The sequence below is a fragment of the Heterodontus francisci genome, chromosome 2 (assembly GCF_036365525.1).
Source record: "Heterodontus francisci isolate sHetFra1 chromosome 2, sHetFra1.hap1, whole genome shotgun sequence".
NCBI lineage: Eukaryota > Metazoa > Chordata > Chondrichthyes > Heterodontiformes > Heterodontidae > Heterodontus > Heterodontus francisci.
In genome coordinates this window covers 74,778,107-74,794,381 of record NC_090372.1, presented here as the reverse complement: position 1 = coordinate 74,794,381, position 16,275 = coordinate 74,778,107, and the positions used below count along the sequence as shown (strand labels likewise).

At 36.9% G+C, this 16,275-nt stretch overlaps 1 protein-coding gene and 1 long non-coding RNA gene across 7 annotated transcripts in view; one reads left to right on the top strand and one right to left on the bottom strand.

Moving 5' to 3' along the window:
- LOC137384800 (uncharacterized) overlaps positions 1-15,250 on the bottom strand; it is a 28,171-nt gene extending 12,921 nt beyond the window's left edge. The window contains exons 1-5 of one of the 6 annotated variants that reach the window (XR_010977659.1): positions 15,076-15,250; positions 13,888-13,987; positions 11,396-11,472; positions 7,184-7,322; positions 1,601-2,248 (exon numbers count right to left, since the gene is read on the bottom strand). This is a non-coding gene — a long non-coding RNA (uncharacterized lncRNA). Of the gene's footprint in view, positions 1-1,600; positions 2,249-7,183; positions 7,323-8,269; positions 8,880-10,248; positions 11,473-13,887; positions 13,988-15,075 lie in introns of those variants that run through there. The other 5 variants (XR_010977660.1, XR_010977661.1, XR_010977662.1 and 2 more) reach the window with 5 other exon arrangements.
- hoxa11b (homeobox A11b) lies at positions 4,818-7,350 on the top strand. Its single transcript, XM_068059211.1, has 2 exons — positions 4,818-5,466; positions 6,663-7,350. The coding sequence occupies exons 1-2, from the start codon at positions 4,818-4,820 to the stop codon at positions 6,893-6,895; spliced, it is 882 nt and encodes a 293-aa protein (XP_067915312.1). The 3' UTR covers positions 6,896-7,350.
- Positions 15,251-16,275: the final 1,025 nt, after the last annotated feature.

Here is a 16,275-nt window from a genome sequence, read left to right as displayed (position 1 = left end):
GCATGATTTCGGAGAAGAAAAAAACGCCTTCGTAAGAGACTCCAAAGTGTGAAATCCTCAGTTATAATTTACAAACTGCGTTACTTTCAGGTTTCATTGCCAATCCCTGCGTGGATATTACTGTGCTACCCTGGTTTTCATAGGGCGCAAGAATAATATTAGTAAACAAGATTAAAATATTCATTTTTCTTATTTGTAGGCCACAATGGTCTATTTATAATCTCTTATTTCACTATTATTTTAATAAATCTACTGTGGCTCAGCAAAAAAAAAAGTAACAATGGAATAATAGGATACAACTCTGGCTTAGTTTTCATCTTCAAGACTAATCCACTTGGAGGCGGGGGCCTATTATTACTTGGGTTTTTTTTAAAATCTTAGAAGATGTTCTTTATCAATTCATGGCATCCTTCATTTAATAAAGTTCTCGTTTCTTGAAGTACTTTTTGTTGAATTAACTTTCTGCAATATTTCCGAGACACTCGGCATAAAAATGGCCGACAGGAACCGTTGTCTTGTCATTGCCAGTGTTACTGAACAAGGCGGCAAAGGAACGACACACATAAAAACAACGTGGACTTTCGTTAAAAGAGACGCACTCTTATGAGGCCAATAATTTGCAGTTTAGATTTTGAGAGTCATGATTTTTTTGGTAATCAGAGTAAAACAAAGTCATTGTAGACCCTCGCCACCGCCCCCCACCCCACCACCAAGAAATAATTTTATTTTTCAATTTATTTCATTTCACACCATTGACTTAAAATGTGGGATAGTATTGCTGCGAAATAATATGAATGTGCCAATTTCAAAGTCAGCTAATTTTGGAATGAATAAGTGTCTTACAATAATGTGAAAGGATTCTGTTCAAAGGAAGCAGCTACTGTCTAACAATAGCTCCAGTTGAATATTTCATATTATGTGTAGGAGGCTGGATCAGGAAATCTTTACTTTCACTTCTCATTTACAATATTTTCTCGTCTAGAAAGAAATTGATAATGAGTAATGAGTTAAACCATTCCACGTTAGAAAATTAGTTTGGGGCGTAGTGTAGTAAAGTGCTTTTTGCGGTTGAAGGCAATTAAGACATATGTGACTTCATTTGCACAGTGACAACTAACGTGCAATGTAATTCGTGGGAAGAACTGAAAGAACTAATGCGAATACAATTGCCTGCAAAATCTGTAAAGGAAACATGGCTCGCCGTTTTCAAGCCGTATTGATTAGCTTTAGGGTAACAATAAAAGTGTACTGGCCGAAAATATAGTTATCAATTTTTATCCCGTAGATAGTAATATTTTAGAATGAAATTATATTACAACTAATGACACGAACGACTTTCCAAATATCGACAGGACTCGACCAAATGTTTATCTTTTTTCTAGATGAACATTTGATTTAAACCATTGTCATTATGACTTAAATTTAATTTCACATAATATAACTCTCATCTTTAAAAAGTATATTTCTTATACTTGTGCAGCATTTTCCAAAGTTGAAGTTCAATGTTAAGCAGGCTGTGCGCACTTAAACTGCAAAGCCGTCAAATAACTCAAGCGAAGACTTTGCCTTACCACAATCTTATTTTGGTGCTTGTTTTTATTTTCGAACTTTGACAATAGAGTTTTAAATCCGATTTCGTTTCTTATTATATCTGCGATGAAGCTTCGAAGTGCACATCAGTGTGAAGAAATTCAGCTTCATCCGGGTCTCAGCCCTCCCGTTGAGTTGGTCTCCTGCAGGAAAATGGCTTGCGCCGCAATAATTCACTGATCTCCTTAAACTTCTGTATTTACATTACATTTTATTCACATCGAATATCAACATAATGCGTGCAGTGTATGTCTGATATGACATCAACGAGGTAGGTATATTTAATTTTTAGAAGCATCTCTTTAGCTTTGCATGACTACATTCTTGGAAATGACTATACGACTAAAGACTAAAAATGACGACATGAGTCAATTTGATCTAGAATCTGTAATTGAAAGTCATTGTAAAAGAGCGATACTTCAATAGAAGTGTGATAATTGGGAAATACAGATGGATTGAAAATGGCGAAGCGAATAAGGTAGTGAATAGATCTTGGCGCATTTTTCGGCTTTTATTTAATCGGAAACACAATCGCCAGCTTCCCTTTTCGTTCGGAAGATTATTAAATAGCTGCAACGTTCCCTCTGTTATTTTCTTGGAAGCAACATAGGCAAACTGCGCTAAAACACACAGCCACGTATTTACGGAGAATCCACCCCTTTTGTAGAGAAAGAAAAGGGACAATACACTAGATTTTGATCACATAGTAAAGACGCGCAATGTACAGTTAAAAACTTACTCTTCTAATACTCAGCCCGACTTTTATCAGACAAAGCCGCGTCCTTGTCTCTTTTTGGGGACGCCTGATTGCTCACGTTAGCTGGGAATGTCAGGGATTCCATGTAGGTGGCGTCTTTAGCTATAATGTCTATTCCGGGGATCTAGTGAAGCTGGTTGTCAAAGCTGCTGTTAAAACCGCAGGTCAAACTAAACCGCTTTCGGTTCTCATAGACGTTCTGTATTTAATTATATTATAAAGAACGCTGTACATGTGCCGGAATTTGCCCATTCATGCAACGACAGATGGTGCCACTGTCTTATCGGATTTCCTTTCTGTTCATAAAGCGTAAAACCTTTAAATTCTATGTCGCACTTAAGTAATTTTGAATACGTGGATTACTAAATATACCCGATTACGAGTCAATCCTATTCAGTTTTTAAATCATTGTACATTATATGATTTATATCTTATTTTTAAACATTCAAATTTGCAGCCATTAGCATATCATGGCTTCCCTGTATAATTCTGTTTAATACAAATAACTTTATTTTCCATCAAGACTTGACATTTTTTTAGTGTTGTGAAGTAAATCGTAAAGGTAAGTGTAATAAACAGTGGTTGAACTTCATCAATAGTCTTTATATTGAATATTACAACGCCTTATTCTAAAATATTTATATTAATAATCTCGACGTTTTCAGTATCTAAAATTATTATGTTATATGTCTTACTTTTAAAGCGATGGAATTATCCAGTTACAGCAGGCTAGAAATTAACAAGACACAGGTATTTTGCAGACTTTTCATATCATTGGTGTGCATTTATCATAACGAAGCGATTAGAAAAACAAGATGAAATTGTCAACTTGCTACTAACACGGTTTCTAGTACAGAGTTTTTTTTAGTGCATGGAATTTAATTTAAATAGAAGGTCTTTCTGGCAAATGTTGATGGCAAAGGTCCTTTTCCTCAGAAAAACCTGTTTGTTTTGGCACTGCGCAGTTGTTTTTGGAACAGCAAAAAGCTAATATGTGACAAAATCTAAGGCAAAGTTTAACTTCAACTCTTTTCTACAGTCCCATTCTTTTCAACAACACCAGAATTCATCCCATGATTTTCAAACTCTCATGTAGTTAAATCATTGAAATTCTTACACGGAGGTAGTGTACCGAAATAAAATGCATTTTATTAGACATTCTTTAATGAATATAACTCTCGCTAAACTAAAACTATTAAAAACATCTCAATTTGCACTAAAACTCAGCCTGTTGTTTATTCGGTTGTCCTAGGTAACATTTTATGGAAATATGGAAAAAATGTAGCCACGGCCAATGTCAAATAAAACAGCATTCTTTTTATCCGCTTTTGTTCGCGTTTGTGTGTTTCATCCTAAACGTTTCCCATGACGGCAAGTGTTCTCTCTTGATTAATATATTCACAAAAATTCTGTCTGAAATGTGAAATTGGGCTGCGCATTGCATTTTTTACGCTAATATTTCTCGAAATCCAGCGAAGCGGATAACTGATTGATATAATTTTGCTGATAGGGCGAGGATTGTGGAGTTGAACGTGACCATGCCCGCTTGTCCATAAAACAGAGGCAAAATAACAATCTTAGGAAAAAAACTCTTCTTCACCTCTCACATTCGGCAAATTTCTACGGATTCAATTTTTATAGGATAAATAATCTAATATCAATTTGGATACACTCACAAAAATATAAACAAACCTACGTCCATGTCGAACTTGTGGACGGTCTAACTTTGCCTCCCCAAGTCTCTGTGGGGTCTATAGATCATTGTGTGCTCTCATGTTCTTTTTAGCGAAGATAGGGAGATCATTTTACATAAAATATGTTTTAGCCATTTAAAGATTGCACTCTCACCGTTATATAGTTCGGTAAGGATTTTTTTAGTAGAGTCTTGCTTAATATTCATCAGCAATTTTACAAATTCTGTGCAGGCGAAATAGGTATGATACACAGTTTTCTTTTATTAAAATGGCAAAAAAGAGAAAGCAAAGATAATTATTATTTGCCAATAAAAATGCCGAATATTCCCGCAATATTCCAGCAGAACAAATATGTATGAGACAGGTCGAAACCAGCTCTTTCTAGAAAATAAACTGTTTTTGATATATTTCCACTGCGGAAATCATTAACTGTTATTTCCATCCTCCCTTCAAGTCAGCTTGTTAGAGCGACGTGAAGTAAATGTGCCAAATGCGTCTCTGGTGTGAAGGTTGAATACTTTCACAGTATTATTCGAGCTTTCCTTTCCCTCTTTAGAAATGTGCAGAGCTCAGATATGAAGAGCTTTGCGCTCCTGGTGCGAGGGGGGAATCCAAAGTGATGCATGTCAATTTCTCCAGGCATCTGGTCACATGACTGGCTTGTCCCTGCGATGTATGGAGATACATTTCCACGTCAGCTTACGTTTCCAAATTTTTACTCCGCGGATCAGCTTCAAAGAGGCAGCAGCATCTAAGGACCATGTTTAGCTGTGCGAATGCAAGCTATTCTTGCGCTAGGGGACCCCAAGCAAGCGATGATGGATTTTGATGAGCGGGTTTCTTGTGGCTCTAATCTTTATTTGCCTAGCTGTACCTATTATGTCTCGGGTCCGGATTTCTCCAGCCTGCCTTCTTTTTTACCCCAAACACCGGCTTCTCGCCCCATGACATACTCTTACTCGTCCAATATCCCCCAGGTTCAACCTGTGCGAGAAGTTACCTTCAGAGACTATGCCATCGATCCTTCCAATAAGTGGCATCACAGGGGCAATCTACCCCATTGCTATTCCGCAGAGGAGCTGATGCACAGAGAATGTCTGCCTGCCAGCACCATGGGCGAGATGTTAATGAAAAATAGCGCGAGCGTTTACCACCCCAGCTCCAATGCGTCTTCCAGCTTCTACAACCCGGTGGGTAGGAACGGTGTCCTGCCGCAAGGATTTGATCAGTTTTTCGAGACTGCCTACGGTTCCAGTGAGAATCAACAGTCGGAGTACTGCGGGGAGAAGAGCCCAGATAAAGTGCCGTCCGCGGCAACTTCAAGTTCGGAGACTTCGAGGGTGTCCGTGGAGAAAGAGACGAGTCCCGGGAGCAGCAGCCCGGAGTCTTCTTCCGGCAACAATGAGGAAAAAGGCAGCAACTCCAGTAGGTAGAGTCAGTGCCCACTTGTGAGAGAAAGTTTTGCGATCTCGCGCGCTGCTGTTAAAAATTTTATGTGCTGTTTTATAAGCATATAAGGGGGTTTATGGATGGCCTGTAGATTTCCCAACAAAACTTTTTTTATATAAATGACATGATCACGTGTTCAGCTCTGAAATTGGCCGTGAAATAACTCCAGCCAATCGCTGCATTAAAATACTTTCACTGGCACCTCAAAAAGTGAGTTTGGGGTTAAAAATTTGATCATTTAAATTAGTAGGTGTAAGTTTATGAAAAATTGCTTTTGCCTGCTTGTGATCTTTGCGTGTATTAATACAGCTCAGCAATTCTATAAAACACACGTGTTGACACAAAAACTCTATTTATAGGTTGTATTCAGTTCCATAAGTAACCGCTTTGAAACATAATGTGGCAAAATGACATTTTTAACAACTATATAAATACTGCAATACCTCTAGCATGGAGGTTTCCATCATAAAAACTTATTTCAGGACGGGGTGACCGTATTTTATTTAATAATCGCGTTTTATAGCTGAACGTTCGATCGGCGCAGTCTTAACGCTGCAATCTTCTGAAACTGCTCCATGTGGAGTTTTACAATGCGGAATGACTATAGAATTAAGCCCCCTCCCCTAACGAAACTAATTCGAGCTTCTCAGCATCTTTTAAAAAGATAGCTCAAGTGTCCCATTCTCCAGCCCCTTTCTATTTTAACACCTCAGATAAAAGAAAACTTTGTGCAGCTTTCATTTCATCCATTCTCTGTCGTTAATGCACTCATAAAGGAAGGGTTCATCTTTCAAAAACATTTCTCTTCTAAAAGTTGTAGCTAGTCCCTGGTTACGGGAAGCTCATTTGTAACTTTCAAGTATATCGTTGGAATGGGAGTACTACAGCTTCAACTTGAGAATTCCACAACCATTAGAATCAATGCAGAGCGGGGCAGCCATCTTTTGTTCCAAGGACCATTCAAAATATGAAAGAAAAACGCGTTATGCTTTAACGAGCAATTTTGTACTTTGGGTACTGCTGAAAAAAGATCGTTGTATGAAAATCAGGAGCCATGGAGAGATTTTTTCTGGTGAATGTGTTCACAGCAAAGCAGATATTAACACATGGAAAGATGTGGTTCCTTTCACTTACAACTATCAAAGTTTTAACGCACTGTTTACCTGTTACAGGTGGCCAACGTACACGCAAAAAGCGGTGTCCCTACACCAAGTACCAGATAAGGGAACTGGAGAGAGAATTTTTTTTCAGTGTCTATATCAACAAAGAGAAGCGGCTGCAACTTTCCCGGATGCTCAACTTAACCGATCGGCAAGTTAAAATCTGGTTTCAGAACAGGAGGATGAAGGAAAAGAAGTTAAACAGGGACCGCCTTCAATATTACACTACGAATCCATTGCTCTGAGATTAGACTGAGATTACAAAGAGGCATGTCTCTCTCCTTCCTAACTTCTCCTTTTACGACGAATGCGGCCAGGGCAGAATGCAGAGGTAAAACTCAAGTTCGAGTTTGGGAGCAGACACTTTAGTACAGTTCTGACAGGCCGGACAACTTTGCAAACTTAATTGAGACGTCGAGTTTCAACTTTAAAAAGTAACTGGAATTAATGCTCATCGTTGATTTCACACACACTATTATATTCTCACTTGTGTTATCTATATGCTTTGTACAAAAGGTGTCTGAAGAGATTACCGTTGAGATGCTAAGGTGAATGCTTGGATTTAGTTCAGCGAAACAGATTTGTTTTAATCCGAAGAAGAATGCAGCTTCTATACGAATACGGACCTGTGTATTGGAGCCCTAAGAGAAAGAGTTTACTGTTGTGGACCAGCTGCAATATAAAAACAAAGTAATAAAATATGCGCATGCTTTAGATTAGGAAGCTTTCAGTGGCTCTCACTGTCAATCACAGCTATTGGATATATATTTTATATCTTCAGTTACAATAAGTAGCAACGAGCCTCGTTCTTTTGTAACTGAACCTTCCGTAAGGCGGAATATTAGCGCGATAATTCTCTAAACAATGCCTGTTCATCACTGCTTAGGATACTGAAACTTGTCAATATGAAAGGTAGATTAAAACCTACATCTCTACAATAAATCCGTGTTTTTTAAAAAATAAATAACGGTGAATAATTCCCGCTCCCCACCCCCCCCCCCCCCCCCCGCCCCGCAACTACCCCAAATGGAGAGCATGCATGTAAATATCCAATCTGGAATTCATAATCAAAAGATGGCTGCTGATGGGAATTGAAGGCGTTTTTGTGTCAAATTCATATTCGCCACCAAAATAGGCAAGTGTAATTAAATTCTGTTTAGAATGTAAAGTTCTGTAACTTTTTAGTTGTGGGGCTCTATATATAAACACTTTGCCGTTTAAAGCATTGCTTGGAATAATAAGATTTTTCAAAACAGGCTCTTTTATGCTTGCTGAAGCAATCCGTGGGTGTTTATTTGTACTTGACATATTGTGCGTCGTAATTTGCAAATGTAGTTTTTACTTTTAACTTTTCAAACAGAAGAGATACTACCCATGATGGCATACTTGAGCACAAAGTATTGTAAATATATCGCTCTTTTGGTACAATATGAATGTGTATTGACAGTTTTAAATAGGAATAGGGTTTAAAAGCTGCTGCTCATGCATCTATGAATTTCACGGATTCCTCCAAAAGATGACAAGTCTGCAGTAATTACAATGTTGAAGCCATCTTTATCCGTGTGAACCAAAGACAGAAAATTATTTTCATTAAACACATACGTGTTTTATTGCACAATGGTAACATTTCGTGTATTTCACCGTATAAGCTTTTTATAGGCCGATATATCTATAGGCCGTATTGTACAAATATCGCCTACCCGTTACCTAATAACATATACCAGCCTTTACAATGTTTTGTTTATTATACCAATTTAATTTAAATGTTTCGTTGTGGTCTGTGTCATTATCCCCATTAAAGTTGGTGATTTTCTTGTATTTTCACATAAAACGACAGATAACAGCCGTCCGAGTACTTGCCTTTATCTTTTTGTTTGGTAATTTTAGTTTAATTTGCAAAACACTGAAATGTATTAAAAGGCTGGAATATGCACCGCACATAGTGGTGCTTTTTTTTACATTAAACATTTAGATTTTAAAAAGAAATACAAATTCTTTTAAGGGAAAGTCTTAAACAAATGCTGTTTAAATGTGATACCAACATTTGCTTAACATTTGTATATAATTTATATTTATCGATTTGACTAAAAAAAGGTGTAAGATTTGCATGTACACGTTCAGAGAGCGCACAGTAGGATTCAAGGTGGAGAAAGTAGTTGCTTTTTCTTGAGGAGGTTCAATGTAGGCTTCTTGAACTTTGCCGGGTGTTCAAGCCGAAAACGAAACCACCTGCAAAGTGTTGTATTATTGTGCGTTTCATGTACGTAATAAACAATCATTAAAGTTGGAGAACATTCCACATCATCCTACATACATTGGTATGGTTTTCTTTAGTTTATTTTCTGGAAGCCTAGAAATTCAAATCAAATTTTGGACAATGCAACTTCAGTTAATTTTCTCTTGGTAGAATTGAACGGTAGGGCACACAACTTCACAAAATCGGTTGAGCTGCCAGAATTCGTGTGAATTTAACCTTAGTTTTTGTAAGAAGAAAAATTGACTGTAATTTGGAAAATATTGCGAATTTAAGCTCTCCGATTGGCAAGCATTCCACTGCGTTTGATTGGATTTGTCGGGACCTGCTTTAGAAATGATTACAATACCTTTCATTTGTATCATAATATTTTTAATGCCGGTTTGCATTCTGTTTTCCTGCTTGTTTCCTGGCTTTGAACTTCTGTTGCGCCATGGACGTCACCTCTAACCTTGGGGAGGGGGGTGGGGGAAGTGGGGGTGAAGGGATAACCAGCCCTGAAGCTTCCATACACTGGTTAGACTCCCGCCGGAGGTGTCGGGAACCCGATACAAATTGTAAGAGATTGATCAAGATGACTGGCAGAGCTCCGAGCGAGTTATGATCTGGCATCATGGAAGTTTAATGTTGCGTGCGAGGTTGTTTTAATAATGAATGATACTTGCTGTGATTAAAGATATGAGTGTAGCTTTTAGCTGTACGGAAGAGGGAGTTGAGACCAGCGTTGTACCGGATTAGGGGGCTGTTGCATTCAAGGCAAATGACAAGAAATGGTCTCGGTTGCTGTGGTTACTAACAGCAGGACAATCATAAAGCCTGTTTTAATGTGGCTCTCCGCATATTTCCAAGAATCCTCAATATATTTAGAATTCCAAATGCGAGCGAACGCAATCAAATAATTCGAGTTTAGCTGTTCTGACATTCTAGGTATCTTTTTGCGTTCGTTTGAGGTTTTGTGCTGCCACGCCAGGGAGCAGTGACAATGAATTATTTCAACAGGGTATTCAGTCCACATGGTGGCGCCATTTAGATCAATGTCAAAGCCGCTGTAGGGCAGCAAAAATCTATAAGGAGAAATACTTTGACCATCGCTATTTCAAAGCACGAGTTCCAAAAAATATATGTTCGTTTCTTGAATCCGAATTGAATGCTGGAGAATTTCGAGAGATAAATTAAATCCAATAGGCTCGGAACGTCCCATAAAAGCTCCAAAATAACCGTTTTTGCTAACAAAGGTAGGTGATTAGACTCCATGTAGATACAACATGGACGTTTTATTCGACCAAAATCCATATAATAGTTTACAGATTGTTCAACCAGATTGATAAATGGTATTACACCACTATCAACGAAATATCACAGATTTTATGTTACAGTTAATGTAAGAATTAAAGATGGGAGGGCTGAAAGTTCCTTCTGCAATTGATTTTATTTCGTCCGAGAAACCTCTGGGAAAGGAGAAGTGCACGCTTTTCATTTCATAGCAGACTTGAATTGAATTTTGAAAGTAGGATAGACAATACTGTAAGCTTGCTGTTTAAGTAAAATACTTACGGTAAAATATTTCACAACAGTAACAACATACAATGCATATTGTCAGGTTTGCTGGTTAGGGAAGAAAGCTTTAATTCTGGAATTATACTTTTACGTCATCTTTTTTTAATGTTACTTTTTCTGTTGTTGCATGATGTTGTACAATTTCTCTTTCATAAAGTAAAAATATAACACTTTCATAAAATACCAACAGATTTGTTCTCATAATTTGATCTGCGAAATTAAATTAGATTTATTTATCAACCACCGGGACATTTTATATTTTTAGAATTCTAATCGCTAAATGACTGTATGTGTTATTCAAAACCTCAAAGTTCAAATGTGCTCTGCCGTTGATCTTGGATTTTAAGTTCAAGATGGAGCACATTTCTGCACCTTGTATGCTGCCTCGTCTTGTGGTTTTCCCATTTATACAAAGGAAGGATTTTTCTCCTTTAAAAATATTCAACTGTTTACTTGGTGAAATAATCCATCTTCGCAGTTTTATCTGTTTCGTAAATATTGATTGAAAGCGAATACTTGAACCGATTCGTGTAACTTGCCTGATTTACTAATTGGAGCTTTGTCATTTATACGCCTTAGCCGGGCACTGTTGTTTCTTTTCAGTTAAAAGTTAACTTTTAAATTTCAAAGAAACATTGTACACTGTTGTAATTTTATGTTTTCTTTTAATTCAAAGGACATCAGATTATTTCTAATTCCCGCACTACACAATGTTAAACGGTTAAAGCAGAAATGAATGCGATCTAGATTTACAGAGTATTTGTCTACATATTTTTGCCAGTCAAATATTTTATGTTTTTTTAATATAGACAGCTAATTAACAAAGGCATTAAACATAAAAATTAACTTCCAGGAACTCAATTGGATGGATAACATTTAACAAAACTTAAATATCACATTTAAAAAAGCTTAATTTCAGTTCCGAAATTCTTACCTAAACTAGGCACGATTTACGTGACATTTTGAAGCAAATTTCATGTGAACATTATACTTGTTGATCTTAAGTTTTACCTGCGGGAAAACAGATCAAATTTGTCTTGTTCATTATTGCTGTCAGTAACGATTCCCTCTAATAAACGGCTTAGCTAAAAAATGCACATACTATTTGCGACAACTATTACTGTGTCAAATTCTTGTGGTATATGGATTCGGTAGGAAATTCGTGTATAATATAATTTTGTCCACTGTGTGCGTGCGTGTATATATGTGCAAGTTTAACGTGACTATGCCTACCTAGGAAAGAGTATAGTCTTAATCCAATCGTTTGGTTTGGTTAAATTGCAAATTATTTAGTTTACAAGCCCGAGTGTATATTTGCAATATCATTTTCTCCCTCTCAATTTATCCATTTGTTTTGGACCATAGGACAAAATACAACTTCCAATTATCGCGTACTTACTATTTTAATAAAATGTTTTCTGGTGTTCGATCATGTCATGAAGTACATTCCCATTAAAAATCAGTACAACTTCAATATTTAATGCATCAGAGTCAGAAGCTGAGGCAACTTTTGGCCACAGCGCCCTCTGGGTCCAGCATTAGCACTTGCACAACAGCACGCCAGTGATTCATTCTGGGGGGGTTTTGCTGCAAAAATTATATTCTGGTATTACAGAACTAAGTGATTTTTGTGATCAGAACCTAGTCAAAACAACTAAAAATAGGGTTTTATTTCTAAGGGCAGTTATTATCTTTGTGTTTACTGTCGCAATAGATACAAAAGGTCTGCGGTATCCTATTTGGTAAAGGCTATATATTTAAAAAAGAAACATTTTCAGCAATCCTTCTTTGGTCTTGTTGGGGACTTGAGATTTGGTGCTCCAAAAGGCGTTTCATGTTTTGCAATTACTGAGGCAACCTTTCAAGTGTATGGAAGTATTAAACCGTCGATTAAATAGTTGAGGGGTTAATTAATATATAACTGAATAAATCCCCAATTAAGCCGTAGAAACAGTGAAGATTTTCCACGTGAGACTGCCAACATTTTGGAACAGTGAGAGATGAGTAAGAAACAGTAAGAGGAACTAAAGAACAAACATTAGCCCCGACCTGCTGCTGTGAGCTTTAATTTAACTGTTCGGAAAATAGAACCGTCTAGACATTCCGGAGTTTAATTGCACGTTCGTCGATTTTTTTTAAGATTAGCTAATTTCTTCTGTCCGAGAAAGAAAACACTGTAACAGTTGTTCATTTTGTGCATCTAGCTGCGTTTTTAACCATTCAAATTCAACTGAATTTTACAGTTAACTCCCAACGCACTTTACCTTGCTTACTAGCTTCTGCTGTGTAGTTACTGAACTCCGATCTCACAAGCAGGGTAATAATGTACTTAAAACGCTTTGCTACAAGACAGCTTTGTTTCTACAGCCGTCGATTGCACAATGTAGTAACACTGGTTACAGTAGGTTCTTTGTTTGAAAGAAGGAGATATAATAGTGAAAATTAACGTTTACTTTATTCTGGAACATTGAAGCTGTACATTAAACAGATATAGCATGTGTGCACTTCATATTCAAAAACGTAACACCGCAATTTTCTCTAAGACATTTGTCATTCCGTTACGTTATTGAACGACTTTAAATTGATCATTTATACCACAAAAATATCTTTGTTTTGTGGTATCAAACTATTGAATGATAACGTTCCAATCAGTGTAGTTCTATATAGATTAATGTGAGAAGTTTGCTGGAATTGTATATTTTACACCGAGACTTTATTTTCGACGTGGTGCATAATATCGGCATTCTTTTGGTTTGTGACCGAACCCCCGCTGCGTCACCTTCACCGTGGCCTAAGCGACTGAATTGCCGCTTTTTTGGAATAAAGCCAGTGAACAATTCTGTCAGCGGAAAAAAAACTATGTACTCATTTATTTACAATGATGCCAAATAAAATCAGAATTCGTGGGTCTGATTGTAAATTATACAAATTAACATAAACCTACGTTTTCAAATAAGTGAAACCCGTCTCTGTATTTCAACAAAATCCAATCAAATTCTCTTTAACTATAACGCGGCATGGAAGTGTGTATATGAGAGTGTTGGCGCTTTTCTGTGTTTATGTTCTTGTGTTTTGCATGCGTGGTTGCTGCATAATTTGAACATTTACACCTGTAATCTCTGAAGGGAAATTAACGTCTGAGTTATTGTAAGATTTGTCGTTTTTTTTAAGAAAGCGGTATCAACGTGTCATTCACAATACTGCACAGGAAGCAATTCACTCTATTCAGTCTAGATAATAGATTTTAAACTCTGACAACACAGTTCCCCCACCCTATTTTCATCAGAACACTTTCTTTGAATTGTTAGGAGCGTTTTTAATTGAACCACCTTGATCGACAGAGCTGTTGCTGAGATATAAAATGTGTAAACGACTATAATTTTCACTGCGAATGTAAACCTTCAATTTCAAAGTTAGAACTTTTACCTTGTGAAATGTTATGCATTGTCCATGTTCAAAGTCGGTTGATTCATTTCAAATCATATAATTCAATCGCTCTTTGAGTTTTCATTTGTTAAAGTGACTCCTAGCAGATAATTATGAAGAACATAAAGTAGCTGAACTAAAATAAGGCTTCAAAAACACTAATGAACTATATCTATATATTACTCAAGCCATCTTCATTGAAGTCTATTTAAGCAAACAAGTTTTTTTACTGGGGCAGTAATATTGTATTGTTATCATATCATCTCGTTGAACAGTCATGGGTCGGTTTCTGTTGTTCCGCTACATTTTATTCAAACTGTTTTATTTTTGGTTTTCTGTCTCTATTCCCCGTTTCTTTTACACTGAAATGCAAATGCAAAAAGATTGTTTAATTTGTGTTCTTTGGTTCTTTCTGTTTTAACATTTTTTTTACTCTGGACGGTAAGTTCCCCTAACGCACTTTCTGCAGTGGAGTGCTTTGGCGGCAATTAAACAAATTAGCTGGGATTGTAGATTTAATAAGAAGTAAGCTTTAAGTGAATTTAACAGGGACTTGCTCTTGACTTTTTTTTAACGTTCTTGACAGCGGTCTGTATCTTTTAGGTTTTGTTTTGATTTCAAAGTCTGTATAAAGTTCCCGTTGGGTATCGTTTTTTTAAAAAAAGTGCAGGATAGTGTTTCTGTTTTAATTTATTCAATGTTTTAAAAATCATGTGTAAAGAAGGGAAAAGCTATTGCCGTGGGTTTGTAAGTCTTCGGTGTTTTCTTATCCATATAATTTATACGTTTACATAAAGTGTATCCTTTAAAAGGAATCTATTTTTAAACACATTCTGATAGACAAACTGCACAGGGGTCTCAGATGCCTGACTATAAAACCGTTTAATACATAGCCAGTTAAAGGGCGCCATTGTTTTCAGATTTATTTCTGAGGCACAAAGCAATTATCTCTCTTCGACCTCTCCCGAAATCTTGGCGAATCAAAGAGAATTATATATATTTTAAGAAAAAGACGATATATGTTAAATCAGAGTACGCGAATGGCAAATATTTGCTCTAGTTGTTAGACTGAAAAGAATTTACTGCGCTCATACAATGGCCGGTACACTTGAAGGGTGAAGCGTCTTTTTGAGACTTCACAAAGTGTTGCATAGATTTTGCTAATGCAAATCAGAGGTAAATACTTACAAGTAATCTCACTCAGTGCGGCAAGAGGTGAATATATGAACATTTCCCTCTGAGCTTTATTTCAGGTAACAGAGTGAAATAAGCATTCTGTCTGGCTTTCAGCCTAAGTTCACGATCTAGGCTAAGAACGAGCCCGAACTATGAGTGCAGTCAGCCTGCTCTGCTCAGGCTTTGAAATCACTTATTTACTAGAGAACTACCACTCACTCTACTGCTTTCTACGTTCGCTCTTTTATCACTGGTTGGACAACATATCATTTACCTCATTTGATGCAATTTCTCAAGACGTTTGTTTATTGCTGGCGCGTTGAAGGAGAAATGGAGAAATCTTTCTATAGCCACAATCGATACAGCTTGGCGGAAAGAAAATTGTCTTCGTTATTCTTTCTTTTGTAAAGGGAACGCTTTAAACGCCACAAAAAATATTGTATAACAGCCGGATTTAGGCAGTTTCTGTAGCTATTTCTTATATTTATGTTTTGTCTAGCCATGTCACTGATGTTCAAGCCACTTCATCTGCCCCTACCTCCTTCTTAGAAGAGTTAAGCATATTTCTTAACGGTTAACAATTTCGTAATTAGCAGTTACCACCACCTTAGAAACTGGGGAAGAAACTTTTTCCCGCAAATCCTTGGTGCTTCAATTATTTCCCAGAGCGTTTTTTAAAATGGATACAGGACCCATACGGCCTTCGAACCATGCCTACCCATAAAGTTCAGAAAGGACTGCAGTGTCTTTAGAAACTGCAGAAACCAATTCACTATCTGCATTACAGTTTTACTGGGAAACTGGGTTATAAACGTTTAAGCCTTTCCAAAAACATATCAATAAAATGATCTAAATATGGCACCAATGTATTGAGCAATGTAATATTTACCAAGAGCATCAGATAAATATCCAGCCTTCAACACATAAACGCGCTGCTAGTTAGCATTGGTGTACAGCAGCTTGAGCTTTTATATATGAGACTCTGGTATAGATGACAATTGTTATTTCCCTCCCATTAAATCTTTGTATGCTCCCATGATCATACGTATCATGGGCACAGTGGGACTGCAAAAGCGAAAATTTTCTTTTTTTTGGATAAAACGCCTTCAGGTTTTTATAGATTTTCTGCACGACCCTGATAATTCCAAGCAGTTGTTTGTACTAAAAAAAAAGCAAGAATAAGGAATCCTCTGAGATGGCCTCTTAGCAAAC